This window comes from Colletotrichum acutatum (genome assembly GCF_030867785.1).
Source record: "Colletotrichum acutatum strain CBS 112980 chromosome Unknown BDZ83scaffold_98, whole genome shotgun sequence".
NCBI classification, from domain to species: domain Eukaryota; kingdom Fungi; phylum Ascomycota; class Sordariomycetes; order Glomerellales; family Glomerellaceae; genus Colletotrichum; species Colletotrichum acutatum.
The window spans coordinates 79,483-94,159 of record NW_026849092.1 but is presented as its reverse complement, the minus strand read 5'-3'; the positions used below and the strand labels follow the sequence as shown (position 1 = coordinate 94,159).

The 14,677-nt window shown below is 50.8% G+C and overlaps 6 protein-coding genes across 6 annotated transcripts; 3 read left to right on the top strand and 3 right to left on the bottom strand.

Moving 5' to 3' along the window:
* Nucleotides 1-961: 961 nt before the first annotated feature.
* Nucleotides 962-4,282, top strand: BDZ83DRAFT_786195 (glycoside hydrolase family 3 domain-containing protein; the record flags this gene model as incomplete). The annotated part of the gene is made up of 4 exons (XM_060515649.1): nt 962-995; nt 1,252-1,383; nt 1,606-1,739; nt 1,803-4,282. The coding sequence occupies 4 exons, from the start codon at nt 962-964 to the stop codon at nt 4,224-4,226; spliced, it is 2,724 nt and encodes a 907-aa protein (XP_060361368.1). The 3' UTR covers nt 4,227-4,282.
* Nucleotides 4,283-4,521: 239 nt separating this feature from the next.
* BDZ83DRAFT_795198 (aldo/keto reductase) lies at nt 4,522-6,663 on the bottom strand. Its single transcript, XM_060515832.1, has 5 exons — nt 5,615-6,663; nt 5,391-5,561; nt 5,186-5,329; nt 5,043-5,129; nt 4,522-4,980 (listed from the first exon to the last, which is right to left on the bottom strand). Exons 1-5 carry the CDS (start codon nt 6,452-6,454, stop codon nt 4,582-4,584), a joined length of 1,641 nt encoding a protein of 546 aa, XP_060361367.1. The 5' UTR covers nt 6,455-6,663; the 3' UTR covers nt 4,522-4,581.
* Nucleotides 6,664-7,008: 345 nt separating this feature from the next.
* Nucleotides 7,009-9,405, top strand: BDZ83DRAFT_786185 (fungal-specific transcription factor domain-containing protein; the record flags this gene model as incomplete). The annotated part of the gene is made up of 6 exons (XM_060515648.1): nt 7,009-7,163; nt 7,212-7,529; nt 7,658-8,080; nt 8,138-8,415; nt 8,471-8,718; nt 8,784-9,405. The coding sequence occupies 6 exons, from the start codon at nt 7,009-7,011 to the stop codon at nt 9,171-9,173; spliced, it is 1,812 nt and encodes a 603-aa protein (XP_060361366.1). The 3' UTR covers nt 9,174-9,405.
* BDZ83DRAFT_755335 (uncharacterized protein) lies at nt 9,224-9,658 on the bottom strand (the record flags this gene model as incomplete). Its single annotated transcript, XM_060514595.1, has 2 exons — nt 9,224-9,417; nt 9,478-9,658. The coding sequence occupies 2 exons, from the start codon at nt 9,656-9,658 to the stop codon at nt 9,224-9,226; spliced, it is 375 nt and encodes a 124-aa protein (XP_060361365.1).
* Nucleotides 9,659-10,103: 445 nt separating this feature from the next.
* BDZ83DRAFT_786178 (amino acid permease) lies at nt 10,104-12,351 on the top strand (the record flags this gene model as incomplete). Its single annotated transcript, XM_060515647.1, has 8 exons — nt 10,104-10,259; nt 10,320-10,533; nt 10,605-10,759; nt 10,812-11,161; nt 11,223-11,653; nt 11,717-11,797; nt 11,869-11,946; nt 12,005-12,351. 8 exons carry the CDS (start codon nt 10,104-10,106, stop codon nt 12,175-12,177), a joined length of 1,638 nt encoding a protein of 545 aa, XP_060361364.1. The 3' UTR covers nt 12,178-12,351.
* BDZ83DRAFT_632458 (PQ loop repeat-domain-containing protein) lies at nt 12,135-13,694 on the bottom strand. The gene is made up of 4 exons (XM_060508971.1): nt 13,490-13,694; nt 13,410-13,427; nt 13,145-13,348; nt 12,135-13,085 (listed from the first exon to the last, which is right to left on the bottom strand). Exons 1-4 carry the CDS (start codon nt 13,532-13,534, stop codon nt 12,525-12,527), a joined length of 828 nt encoding a protein of 275 aa, XP_060361363.1. The 5' UTR covers nt 13,535-13,694; the 3' UTR covers nt 12,135-12,524.
* Nucleotides 13,695-14,677: the final 983 nt, after the last annotated feature.

Here is a 14,677-nt window from a genome sequence, read left to right as displayed (position 1 = left end):
AGCTAGAGTGCAATCCGAGACCCGCGAATCAGGAGTGTCCCACGAGTCGATTCAGGAAACACCCAATTCACTCCCGCGGCCCGGCGAACGAAGCCAAGATTCCTTTCGCAGGACCTCTAGAAGTCTCCGTGAAAACTGGTAGTGGTGTGCAGTCTCGTATAAACTCGTCTTTTTTACTCTCCCGCAGCCCGGTGGGTGTGGCCAGGCGGTGGATCACTTACGCGACGGGCTTGTACGACCGTGGGGGTGGCTAGGGCAAGAAGCTTGAGTGGAACGAGAACCGTAATCGTAGCCAAACTGCGCCAATGTGTCTCGAGTCTTAGCGAGAGAACTTCCCCAGTAGTCTGCAGGAGAGGGAGGGAGGGAGACTCAACAATCTGAACCTTTGGTGCGAAGAATGAGGGGGAAAGATCTTTGTATGAGTATCAGAATCCAGGTGAAACGAGCTGCGGCTTAGACCACATCCCCCACGGAGACACGAAGCGACCAGAGTGCCCGTGGTTGAGGAAACTTCCGACTTTCGACCGATTCTGCCGCGCTAGAAACGCGAGGGGGGAAGGGATGAGTTGAGGGATTGGATTCCGGATCTGCAGCACCGTACGCACGGCGCGTCAAAGTGTTCGTGCCAGCAGCCATCGCTTGTCATCGTCGTGTCAGTCTACGGGATTCCAACCTGTCGTGCCTTGTCCAGCTCCGCGCCCCCTTCGCATCGGGATTGCCAAAAAGGGAATCTGTACCTGTTTGTTGTTGGTTTCTTAGGCATCCTGTGTCATTTCTGGTATATCAAATCCCAGCAGACCTTCCCATCTCGGTCTCGCCTCGAGACCTTTCGCGGGCTTCATCCATGTTTGGTTCGCAAGTCAGCAGCGTGGCATCCTGTCTAAAAGATGTTACAGCGCTAGTCCTGGTGCCGAGGTCTGGATGGACTGAAGCTCGTGGATGGGGTTTCTAGTCTTCTAGAATGCTACTCCCGAGACGGAACCTCTTCGCCGCCGGTTAGTTTTCGGCACGAGCCCGGGTGTCCGGCCTCGGAGCCGGCTTGTCGAAGCCGAAGTGTGGATCTCGACCGGAAACCCCCCGTTTTGTGTGCCGACAAGAAGCAGACAGCCAATTAACGGGTACTTTCATTCCCACTAACCAGGGTCGAGTCTTCAAGATCGATTTCTCTAAGGACGTTTCTCGACCGGGCCCACAGAGTCATCTCCGCGTTCTCTCAACTGCTAGTTATGTACCCCGCACTGTAATCTCCAGAGTATCTTCACTATGACAACTGGCTTATCGGTGAAGTTGCTTCTTCGCCGGCATTCAAAAGCAAGGGAGGGCACTCACCCCGGCCTTCTACTACTGCCCCGGACCATCCGTTAAAGACCGGTGCAGGACAAGGTATCTGAACAACCTTGAAAGAAGGAAGCTCATCAAGTGATGATATGCGATGTAACGCGATAAGATGGGAGATAGAGCCACGGTGAAGGAACCTGCAAGACCTCTCAAGTATGAAAGTGTACCAACGCCGGTGAATGTTTTCACGGGCATCTTGTTGATTCATCCTCCCTCATGAGTTGTGTACGCGAATGGAGATGAGGGTAAACTCTGCTTTTCAGATAGCCTCATTGGCATTGATTGCCTCCGCGGTTCAGCCATGGCTCGACAAGACCCTGCCTTACGAGGAGCGTCTCCTGTCTTTCATAGCCCAGCTCAATGACACCCAAAAGCATGCCATGGTTCAAGGCGACACTGAAGTCAGATTTTCAACTCCATATTGCTCATGAAAATTGAGAGAGCTTATGCTGATACACCCATAGCTGACAGATAACGGAACCGGTGTCAACGCCTGCATCGGACACATTCAAGGAAACTCATCTCTCGGCATTCCCGGCATTTGCATGGGCGATGGGCCTGCCGGAGTCGGCAACTCGCTCGATAATGTGACCGCTTTCCCAGCTCCAGTTGTCGCGGCAAGCTCTTGGGACACGTCGATACAGTATGAGTTTGGCCAGGCACTCGCACAAGAGCACATGGGCAAAGGCCGCAATATCGTCCTTGCGCCGACCATCAATATCCTTCGCTCTCCGTTGTGGGCACGCGCTGCCGAAACTCTGTCCGAAGACCCATGGCTGACAGCCCGTATGGCGGTTGCCGGTACAATGGGCATCCAAAGTCAAGGAGCTCTGGCGTGCCCGAAGCATTTCGCTGCGTATAATCAGGATACGAATCGTTTCGGCAACGGCCCGGAGTGGGTAACAGTCGATGCGGCTGTTGACAAGAGGACGATGCATGAGCTTTATCTACCGGCTTTCAAAGCCAGTGTGCAAGAGGCAGATGTAGCGAGTGTCATGTGCTCCTACAACCGACTCAATGGCTTCTTCACCTGTGAGAACGACTGGCTCCTCAACCAGACTCTTCGTCAAGAGTGGGGGTTTGAAGGGTTTGTGGTCGCAGATTGGTATTTCTCTACAAGAAGCACCGTTGCTGCTGTCATGGCTGGGCTCGACATTTCAATGCCTGGCGGAGACTTGACAGGTAGTTACGGCTTCCCTGCTTACTACGGCGACCTATTGGTGGAAGCCATCAACAACGGGTCGATACCACATGCGCGACTTGACGACATGGTTCTGAGGGTCTGGCGGTACATGTTCAAGCTTGGACAGGTTGACAATCCGGTGACTGGAGACTCAACAGCCCATGTGCGTACCCAGGAGCATCTGGATCTCGCGCAGCGAATGGTGGAAGAGGGCGCCGTTCTGCTGAAGAATGACGAAAGTGCCCTGCCTCTCTCTCCTGACAAGTATTCCAAGATTGCTGTCTTTGGAATTGGGGCTACTTTTGAGAACCAAGTCTCTGAGAAACACGGTGGCTTTGTCATTGACTCTACCATGGTCGTTCAAGCACCTCTCGATGCGATTAAGCGCCGAGGAGATACAGAGAATATCACAACCAAGTATTCCATGTCGTACCCTGGCACTGGTCAGTTTCCCACAATTCCCTCGAACATGTTTAGAGATGGAGGCGTCAACGTGACGTATTACAAGACAACCGACTTCACCGGACCTATAAATACCACCGAGTTCGTGCCCAACATCACCATTGCTACATACCCGTCAGCACTCTGGCAGGCATATCCAGACGTTTTCTCGGCTATTTACGAAGCGGTCTTCCTTCCAAAGACAACAGGAATGCACCATTTCTCCATGTATGGCCAGGGTACCGCGTTGTTGTACTTGGATGACAAGCTCATGGCCAACATGTCCTACGCTAATTTCGGGAACTACGTACAGGGCGCAGCGTACCTCAAAGCGGGAACCGAGGTCAAGCTTCTGTTGATATATGACATGGGCTACTCCTTGTCTACTGGTGCCTATGGAGTCACTCTTGGAGTAGATATCGGCAATCAGACCCGAGTCACAGAGGCCGATGAGCTGGCCGAGTGGGCAGATATCAGCGTCATCTTCGCCTCAGATCGGATATCTGAAGGGGCTGATAGCGGCCTTGGACTCTCTCTACCTAGTGACCAGGACGCCATCATCAGCCGACTCGCCAGCATCTCGAACAGAACCGTTGTGATCTTGAACACAAATTCGGCAGTTCTGATGCCTTGGATCGAGCAAGTCGAAGGCGTCATGGAAATTTGGTATCCTGGTCAACAGGTCGGGCTTGCGTTAGAGCGTCTTCTATTCGGCGATGTAAGCCCAAGCGGGAAGTTGCCCTTGACCTTCCCCAAGAGCCTCAACGATACCATACGCATCAGTACCAACATCGAAGTGCCCTACGAAGAAGGCCTCTATGTGGGGTACAAGGCTTATGACCAGAGCGGCGTCGAACCTCTATTCCCGTTTGGACATGGCCTGACATACTCCAACTTTAGTCTAACCAGATTGGAGGTATCATTAAATGACAGCGCTGTAAGCGCCAAAACGACCTTGTTGAATCAAGGTAACATCAAGGCCAAAGAGGTTGTTCAGCTTTATGTTGGATTTCCAGCTGCTGCGAAAGAGCCACCAAAGTTGCTCAGGGCTTTTCAAAAAGTCGAGGTCCAAGCTGGGGAGACCAAGGCTGTGGAGTTGTTGGTGAAGGTTGAGGATCTCAAGGTGTGGGACGCTTTGACTGAAGGTTGGATATTTGTAGATGGTCAGTATGAGGTTCTCGTGGGGTTCTCGGCGGGAGACATTCAGCAGAAACAAGTGGTGAAGCTGAGCCGAGGAGGCTCGAGCCTTTTCCCTGAGAGTTGATAGGGTTGATGATTACACTTGAATCAACAAGGCATGGCTTGAGGTCGTGATCGAATACCATTAAATAGGATGTTGTTCTGCAGAATATGATAGGATTTGTGCTTCTCCTTTATCTGCCACATTTATAATCTTGCCCTGACACCTTTCTCATCCCCCCCCCCCCTAACCCCCAAACCTCCCCTGCTGACGATCGAGGTACTTCCCGCCTAAACACCATCATCGTATCCAGGGCGATCTAATCAGATGGATGCCATGTAAAGCAGGGATGAATAATCTCACGGTAGCTACAACAACTCTTCTCATCATCGAAAGGCTCCTAAGTAAGGTAGGACCCGTATCAACAACTAAGTACCTACTAGCGATACTCCCCTCCGCAGTCTCCCATCGCGTCAAACATCTCCGACCTCCGGCTCCTCTTCAATACCTCTTCAATTAGGTTTCGATCCTCCTGGCTTAGAGACCATCCCAGACTCGCCAAGTTCTCTTCCACACGCTCGCTGATGCCCATCCTGGTCCCAACAATGACTGCCCCAACGTAGGGGAAGTCCAATACCCAACGAGTGGCCACGTTGGAAACACTGACGCTATGTCTTGACGAGATTGACTTAAGCACCATCAAGAGATCCTGGAACAGATCCCAGCCTCCCCAGCTTCGGATCATAGCGTAGTACTTGCGCTGGCTAGGCGTAATCGCCTCATCGTAGAGATCCGGCTGGCCCCTACCTAGCCACTTCTCAGCGAGGAACCCACCACACTACATCGACAGCTGTTAGCCTTCAAGCGGATCAGTCATGCCAATTATCTTACGAAGCTTACCAGTGTTCCGTATGTCAAGAGTTTGATATCATGTTCCTGGCAGACCATGCCCATGCGGACCTCGGGCCTGCTATCGATCAACGAAAACTAGGGCCAATCAGCTTCAACTCCTCAGCCTTCCAATTGGCGGTAGTTCAGCATACCTGCACTTGATTTGAGTGTATTTTGACCCCTTTATTGATGGCGACTTGCATATGCTCAGTATCGAAGTTGCATAGCCCCAAAGCCTTGACGCGCGAGTCTTCTTCAAGAAATCGCAACGCCTCCACATATTGAGGGTCCTCATACTGTCATGGAGCCTCAGTCAGCCACCATTAGAATACCCGGCAGGCCTATATGGCTACTTACGAATTGCCAGTGAAATTGAAGTAGGTCGATCTTATCTGTCTGCAATCTCCGGCATCTTTCAGCTACGTTGGCTTGCATGGCGGCACGTGTAACGGTCATTGGGTTGAAGACACAGTACTTGGTCGCTGCGAACGTCGAGTCGTTGAAGGGATGCGTCGAACGAAAACGACCCTAACTCATTCAGTAACACTTTCTGAGGGAAATGCTATCAAGATGAGACTTACAAAGATGATTTCCGCGTCGCCGTAGTGGTCCGCCATATCGAAGGCTGTAAGACCTGCTTCCATGTGCTTGGAGAACTGGGCAATGATTTTGGATGTAGGCGCCGAGCCCCAGGACGGACTAGACATTTGCCAAAGCCCGGTGAATAATCTAGGCAATCTGAAGCCGTTCATCTCAAACGTCTCCCTCGCATCCACAGGGCCGGTAAGAGATGCACTTAGACCCGATGAAGCGATTGAAGGCAGATCGAAGACTGGAAGTGGCACTCCAAGAAGCATGGAAGTCGCAAACAGTGCTCTCGTGTAGGGATATTCCATTCCCTTCTCTTCTATGATGGCTCTGCACTCGAGAAGAGACTCGTGCAAATTGGTCACGGCGTCGCGCTCATCGTCTATGAGACTTTCGCGCGCAGCAGCGAGCAGCCTTTTCTCGACGGCGGTCATGATTTGGACTATATCGCCATCAACGGATGCCAAGACAGCAGTTATTCCCTTCTTGGTAGTTTCTAGATCGACGAGAAGCTTGATGCCGCCCCTGACCACCCTGGTCATGAGCGGAAGGCTCTCAAGACTGAGCCCGCATCCCAGCATGCAACGAATTATTGCCTGAGTCTTTCTCAAAGTTGCTTCCGAAGACAACTCCCCTTGAGCTGACGGCAATGCTACATCGCTGATGTAAGTTCGGGTCTCGGCCTCGAAAGTTGTGGTGATGTCCGGGTGCGCGGCCAACAGCGAGCGCATGATGACCCGTAGATTCTCAGCGGGGATGTTCGTGATAATGGTGTCTGTCATCATGTTGACATGCGCCGTCTTGGCGCTTTGGCCCTCTGAGTCTGCCGCCATTTCGTTTGAATTGTCTTTTGGAAGTGAGAGATTGAGAAACTCTGAAGGTTCCTTGACAAAATCCAAGTACTATCTGCAGTGTTCAATTTTGATGACTTGCATGTAAGCCTTCTCTTAGTTGTCAAACAACATGGACGATGCTGTTACAGGGCTACAAGCTGAACCCTGTCTTCGAGCTGACATCCACCGGCGTTCATCTCAACTATCAGAAGCCATCGGCGATCAACGAATCTGGCGGTAGCTTGCCGGCTCATTACTCGGTTATCTTTACCCACATCAGACCACAGGGAACGGCGGGGAGAAAAGTGGGTGAAGATAGGGAAAGAAACCCGAGAAGGATTCACAGCACCCCCGAAGCCGGCGAATTCCCTCCCTTAACCTTATCAAGTCCAACTGCCGGTCATCCTTAGTGCTGATTCCACAGCTGGTTAACCGGCGATCTACCACAGTAAAGCAGCTTGCACAATGGAGCATACCCAAGCATCGCCCTCTCTCAAGCCCGTGTAAGATTCAGCGGTCCGAGATGCCAGCAACGCCTCCCCCGACTGATAGAAATGGCTTCGATTAGTTCTAAAGCATGCCTTCAATGCAGAAGTGTCAAAATGAAATGCATCACTGCAGATGATGAAACGGTTTGCGATCGGTGTAACCGGAAGTCATTAAAGTGCATCTTCCAAGATCACCGCCGAGGACGGAAACCAGGTACTCGGTGCGTACCACCTGAAGGAGCAGTGCCATAAGAAGTTAACAATTGAAGTATTACCCCCAAGCGCAAAGCCCAAATCCCAACGGCACCAGTCGCTTCATCCCCGTCAGTACAACAAAGACAGATTGAAGAGAGAAGTAGACAGACGCAGGCAATTCAACGAAGTCCAGACTGGAGCAACGGAAGCCTGCAACCTGCTGGGCTGTTCAATCGTGCAGCCACTCGAGGCAGTTTCTCACTTGGGAGCATACTGAATGCTTCAGAATCGACCACTTCAGACGCACAGCAAGAAGAGTCGCGGATCCCTGCAGATGATCCAATTCAACTTGGTCTCCTCAATTCTTCCATCGCTTCGTCTCTGTTCGAAAAGTGAGTCCAAGAAGGTCAATGCACATGTTCCAAGCCTGTTCCACCCCCGTCCTTTTGAAGCATCTTCGTATCTAACTCTTCAATATCTACTCTCGCCATGACACAACAGAATAGTAACATGTGAATAGTTTTATGGAGTCTCTCAATCCATATATAAGTCAATTGGACCCGTACTTGCACACTCTCAGCCGGATCCGACAAGAGTCTTCATTCCTTCTCACGGCAATCTTAGCTGCGGCCGCAAAAGCATTCAATCCTGCTCTATACAGGAAACTCCGCGACCATGCAGAAGATATCCTTGCCTCCACTTTCAGGAAAGGGACCAAGTCGGTTGAGACTGCTCAAGCGGTGATGATTTTGACCTATTGGAAAGAGTCTGAAGACACACGTGCCTGGATGCTCCTGGGATACGTGATCAGGATGGGCATGGAACTGGGCTGGCATCGGCTGGCTCCTTATTCGCCGCAATCGATCGCGGTCACGGACTTGGAGCGACGTCAAGCCAGGAACATCGAGAGAACCTGGCTAGTTCTCTTTGTTTACGATCGAAGGTAAGATGTAGACCAAGGCTGAGCGAAGATGGTAGCTCAAAAGCTAATAGGGCGTAGCATGAGCTTACAAACCGGGAAGCCGTGGATGATCGAACGAAGTGAGATCATCGAGTCTATTGAGCCATGGTGCAAGGATGCAATGGCTACTCCTGGTGATCGCCTGCTCGGTGCGCTGGTAACACTACGACTGTTGAGTTCAGAGGTTTTCAGGCTACTAGGACCGAGGTCAAGTCGAGTTCGCGCCAGACAATTACACAGCCTCGAATCCCTTCTTGCAATCATCAAGAGCAGAATCGAGGAATGGGAGTCGAGGTGGCTCAGCGTAGCAGATACCGGTATGCCCAAACTCCAGGCCTTGAAAGTTAGCTTGCTAAAGCTTTCAACTCTCAGGCAGCTGCCATCCATTTTTGATCCAGTTCTATGGCACACATCTCAGGCTACAACTGTTCTCTTTGCCATTACAGGACATCTTGGCACAGTCGGATCCGAACATGACCTACCATATGGAGGCCCTCTGGGTCAGCTACTCAAGTGCCCTGGAGATGCTGCATCTCATCTGCCGTCATTCCTCTTGGCTTTACTTTGCCCAAGACTCTGTTCATGTAATGACTGCTTACAGTGCAGCATTCCTGATCAAGGTAAGACCAGATTACTTGAAAAGCTTTTACTGTTCTTCTCTATTTGAAGCCTAACCAGTGTCTAGCTCATGTTATCTACGTCCCATTCCATCACCGGCCAAATTCAGCTAGCAATTCAAAGTGCTATCTCGGGTGCAGCCTTGGTTTTCTCCCAGCAAGCTGCGCCGCCGGGCTCGAGTTGCGCACTTCAGTCAAGGTTTCTCGACAACATCGTGGCTAGAATCTCAAAGCCCTCAGCCGAGGCGTCGACGGCAACGGATCTTCATGAGCATCGTGACCAGCTTCGGGCTGGCGAGCGGGACACGACGCGCGAGATCGGGCATGCCGCAATTTCAGGTCGAGCTTTCAACCAGGCGGAAGGCGCACTGAGTTTGGATTTTGCAGATGATGAAACCTGGGTTAGACTCATGGCTGAAGCTGGTTTCAATGCTCAGGATGGTGTATTTTTTGCTTGAACATCGATGAGACCAAGGTGAGGTTGAGTACATGTGTCTGTGTAAGACTTCTACTTGGGCGCATCAGTGTTGTTTAAAGGAACGGCAGTCGTCTCCGAGTGGCGAAATGTTCTGATGCCTTCTCGGACAATCTTCAGCTGGGAAGGACAGCAGGGATCCGGGCATGCGATCAACGCATCGGTTGTCATCCAGTCGTTCTTGGCAGTTACGCGTTGCTTTGCAGCAAGTAGGGGTAGCACCGATGCTGTTAATGAGAATCAACAACTGTGACTCTGGAGTAGATATGAGTCGGTATCCAACGTACATAAGCTGTATATGCTGATGCCTTGGTCTGGTGGCAGATACAACATCTCACCCTTTAGCGTGAAGTAATCCCCCTCTTTGGCGCCGCACATGATCCTCGTGTCTGGTGGACAGACGACCTCAACCCGCAGGTCGAATAACTGAAAGGCGTCCTCGGGACTTGGAGGAGAAGTGGATGTCATGATGCTTGACCTAGTTAAAGTCTTATCGTTGGATGCACTCTGACCGGGCTGTCAAGCCATGGATCGATCGCGTTTCCCAAGCTTTTATCCAATCTTTGAAACCGTTCTATCCCCGCACTCACGAGCAACGGGGCTTATCAACCGGCGTCTCAAGCCGAAGCTTGATCCTGGCACCGGCAACTCAAAGTCGATCGTCGACAGCGACCCAGCGCCCGATTGGCTGCGGAGTTGCGCCTATCCTACGACCCTGAATGGCAGCTCCGGGGGCGTTATCAGGACCGATTTTGGGTGCTTACACCGGTGTTGTTCATTAATGTTGATCAACCCACTCTGTTACTCGGAAGAAGTCGCGACGAGATGCATCCGTGAACTTCAACGGATGTACGAGGCAATTCTATTTGAGCCCTAATTACAGATCCTTCTTATTGTGTTCAATTCTTCCATCATGGAGGGGAAGGAAAAGGACGAGACCACTATTGGTGCAAATCCCGAAGTGGACTCCGGCTCCGGCCAGAGCGCCTCTATCCCCGGAGATGGTGAGGGAATCAGGCGTGACTTGGAGTCTCGGCATATTAACATGATTGCAATTGCGGGAATGATTGTGAGTCTGCCCAGTATCGACCATTGGGTGGGATGGTTTGTCGTCTAATACTGGATCAAGGGAACGGGCTTGTTCTTGAGCTCTGGTACAACCATAGCCACTGCAGGGCCCGCCGGAGCACTTTTGGCTTACATCGTTATGGGTCTCGTCACCGCCGGCGTCTCGTACACGACGGGGGAGATCACGTCCTTCATGCCGTCGACTGGTGGTTTCATTCGACATGCGACCAAGTTTGTTGAGCCAGCACTCGGTGCAGCCACTGGTTGGAACTTTTGTGAGTTCAAGTGCAAGGCCATGCGCTTTGTAAGTTCTGGGAGTTGAAGCATAGTCCTGACTTGAGAATAGGGTACACCATGTCGATTTCTGTTCCTGCTGAGATCAGTGCCGCTGCAACTTTGATTCAGTTCTGGAATACATCCGTAAACCCTGGGGTTTGGATCACAATTTTTCTAGTCTTTATCATCACAGTCAACTTCTGCGGCGTCCGGCTATACGGTGAAGTAAGATACCACTCTTCACCCCAAAGAGCTCTGCAACTTACAAGACAAACAGACCGAAGTCGTGTTCGCTTCTCTAAAGATCATGACAATCATCGGTCTCATCATCGGCGGCCTGGTCATTGATCTCGGCGGCGGCCCCAACGGCGACCGCATAGGCTTCCGATACTGGCAGGACCCGGGTGCTTTCAACAGCTATCTGGTCACCGGCTCATCTGGCAACTTTCTGGCTTTCTGGAAAGTCTTGCTCTCGGCGGCTTTCAGCTACGGCAATATTCAAGTCGTTGCTATCTCGGGGTCCGAGACTCGGCAGCCAAGAAAGATCATCCCAGCAGCCACGAGGAAGACTTTTTTCCGGGTATTCTTCTTTTACGTTCTTAGCATCCTGGTCGTGGGAATGATTGTGTGAGAAGCTCACTTCTATGGAAGAACACTATTTGAGACAACATGTCTGACAAAAAGATAGGCCATCCAACGACCCGTCACTCAGCATCTCAACCGGAACCGCCCAGCAATCCCCCTTCGTCATCGCCTTCACCCGCTCTGGTGTCTCTGTGTTGCCGTCGATCATCAACGCCGTGGTCTGCACTTCGGCCATTAGCAGCGGTTCCGCCTGCGTCTTTATCGCGTCTCGGACTCTCTATGGTCTCAGTTGCGATGGGCACGCGCCCAGGATCCTTCAGCGCTGCAACAGGTTCGGGACACCTCATTACGCGGTGGGGTTGACCTGCATCCTCATGCCGCTTGTCTATCTCAACATGGCCAACAATACCTCTGTCGTTTTTGGCTGGTTCGTCAACATTACAACGGTTGCCGGTTTAATCGGTTGGATCGTGATTGAGATCACGTATCTCCGGTTCTTTGCTGGGCTTAAGGCACAAGGCTACTCTAGGAACGGTAAGTGGCCCTTCGTGATGGTTGCCTACTACTCATGCATGCCAAGCTTACACCTTTCAACAGAGCTTCCATACAAGGTTCCTGGGCAGCCCTATATATCATGGGTAACCTTAGTGATGGTTGTCCTTGTTGTCTTCTTCTCAGGTAAGCCTCCGCGAATATTCATGTTACCATTGCAGTACTTCGAGTCATTCCCAACTCACAGCATCATCCAGGTTTCGACGTTTTCACAACCGGAAACTTTACCGCCTCGGGATTCTTGACATGCTATTTCAATGTGTTTATCTTTGCAAGTGAGTTACCTGCTCCTTTCTTCAACATCATGGTCATGGACTAATGCTGTGTTACCAGTCCTGTACCTTTTCTTCAAATTCTATCTCAAGTCTCGAGTGATTACGGTAGGTGAGATGGACTTTGAAACGGAATTCACATCAATCCGGCACGAGAAGGCACAAGAAGAAGTGTATGGGCCTGGAAAGTCGGGACTCAAGCATTCGATTCGTAGAATAATACATGCTGTGTAGGTATGGAACCCAAGACAGGAGAGCAAATAGGGATTGCTTAAGGGAAACACAACATACTACAAGAACCAGTAATACTATGGTGCTATACTACGATGTTTTTAGAGCTAGTACTGACCAATTAAGTACCTGTGCTGAAAACCCCAATATGCAACATCTCTTGCTAAACCCTACAGATACGGTCTCGTTGAAGAAGCTAGGGTTTGGTGTTCCCCCAAGCCGGCGCTCCACCGGGACATCGATGGCGTTGATATCGTCTCTTACGCCTGTGAAGGTGGCGCAGAATTTCCTCGCTCTTGACTTTCCACGGCAGACGTTTGATTGAATATTTCAGTCGGCTTCCTCCGGGCTTACAGCGAAGCGACCGTTCTAGACCGGAGCCCAGAATCGTCTCCGGACGCAGTCCGGAAGACGGACGTCGAAGAAGGCAAATCATGCAAAGCAATGCCGTTAGCCACGGCATTTGAGCCCGGCGTCTCCTCCTCACTCGACCTCCCAGCCTCCTCTCTCGCCCGCAACCTCTTCCTAGCCCAAGGCAACAAGTTAAAGTACCCGCCGCACGCAAACACCCCGCACCAGAGCACAAACTCAGTCGCATAGATAACGACACCCAGCACATCAAGCCGGCGCTGGAAAAAGAGGGACGCGAGAGAGAATACGTCCCCGGCGGCGTCGATACCTACAAAGATGAAGGAGATGCCGCGCACGGTGCGATGGAGGTAGATGTCCCAGTAGTGCCGGAGGACCCCGGCAGCCAAGAGGGCGGCGGAGAGAGTAGCCATGAGGATCATGGGCCATTCTTTGCCGCGGGCCTTGACGATGCGGAGACCGATGACGAGGGCGACTTGGATGCCGGCCATGGCTATCGCGATGGGGGCTACTACTGCGAGGGAGCGGAGGATGGACCAGTTCTATGAACGAGGTGAGTAAGGTAAGTGGAGGGGAAAATGGCATGGGAGGGAGATGTTACTCTTTGGTAGTAGAAGCACTGGATCCAAGTTGCGAGACTCAAGAATGTCAAAATCTGGGGTTGAATCTGCAGGGCAATGTTGAAGTCTTCAACGATGTTGTAGACACCCAGTGGAACGCCGGCCCAGGCCCAGAGCATCATCATCGAAGGCTGCAGACCGGTGGCATCGTGGCGCCTGTAATTAATGACAATTTGTGGGATGAGCTACGCAACGGCCGACCGTCAGGACTGTTATCTGGAAGAACTGAATCCTATCAAGACGCACCTGGATAGACCAGCAGACCTGTAAAGTGTGAGCCCTTCTGACTTCATCTCTAGTGGCGTTGGGATGAGATGGGTACATACTGCCCCAAGTGTGCCGAGGGCATTGGCTGCGGCTGGTATGTCCATGACGATGGATCGTAAAGACGCTTTCAACGACTCGTCAAAGGTTAACGATGCTAGTCGTAATGGCAATTGAAGAAAGAGTTTCTGCAAATTGCGACAGATTTATTAGGCTTATGGGCAAGAGACATCATTGCCAATTGATAGAGTCATTTGCACTACCGTGTTCGGGCCTTTATCGATCCGCTATCGGCATTGCGCGGGAAATAAGTAAAAACACGCCCATAATCGTACTACGCCCCCTTGACTCTCGATTTCGATCCCTACACGCTAATAGGTGCTTATAGGCTAAACAAATAAACTACTTATATAAATAAAACTTATTCTTCTTGCCTGAGCCTTTAATTTTATTTAAAAAGAGTTTAAGTCTATATTATAATTCATATACTTTCTATTTATCTAATTTTATTTCTCAAGAAGGTCTTTTTAATAGAAAAAATAGAGTTAAATACTAGTTTGTTAAGTTTTTTTTTATTTTTTTTAAATAATAAACTAAAAACATTTTATATAAATCGTTTATTTATATAGCCTATAAGTACTTACTAGAGGCTAGTAAAGGAAGTAAAGCGAAAAAAAAGTTTAAGACATAATTAAAAGATAGCTAGTTAGTAAAAATAAAAATAAAAAGTAAAAAATAAGGCTCTCCCCTTCCAGAATCGAAATAGAGACATTTCGATGACAATGTAACCATTACAGTCGAACGTGAAAAAGAGTCATCACTTGGTGGGCGATGGTGCTGAGCTGCCTCCCCCATCATGAGGCACGGAGGCGCGCAGTGGAGAAGAACAGAGGCGTAGACGCACTGAATAAACAGCACCTACCCTACCGTGCCGAGAGCATTGGCAGTGGCCAGCATGCCCATAATGATAGAGACAGGTCAAACGTTCTTTATCTAGTAAGACAACAGCCACGACAGATGGCAGTCAAAGAACGATAATCTGTCGCGGCTGAGTAGGCTCCCTGGCAGTGCATGTCAAATGATTGATACCGACCTAACTGAGATACTGCTGCGCTATCGGCCCCCTTGCGTGTGGGTAGGTACCAACAGGTCTCCGCCTCTGGGTCAGCCGCCCCATGTATGCAAGGAATCGACACCTGCACTCAGGGTACCTAGCAGGTACCTCTTGTTGGTAGTGGCACATAGTCATC

Coding starts and splice junctions, on each gene's coding strand:
- BDZ83DRAFT_795198 (XM_060515832.1), bottom strand. CDS start 6,454: ATGGCGGCAGACTCAGAGGGCCAAAGCGCCAAGACGGCGCATGTCAAC. Junction 5,330..5,390: donor TTCAATTTCACTGGCAATTC/GTAAGTAGCCAT, acceptor GCTCCATGACAG/TATGAGGACCCTCAATATGT. Junction 5,130..5,185: donor TACACTCAAATCAAGTGCAG/GTATGCTGAACT, acceptor GATTGGCCCTAG/TTTTCGTTGATCGATAGCAG.
- BDZ83DRAFT_632458 (XM_060508971.1), bottom strand. CDS start 13,534: ATGGACATACCAGCCGCAGCCAATGCCCTCGGCACACTTGGGGCA. Junction 13,086..13,144: donor AGTGCTTCTACTACCAAAGA/GTAACATCTCCC, acceptor CCTCGTTCATAG/AACTGGTCCATCCTCCGCTC.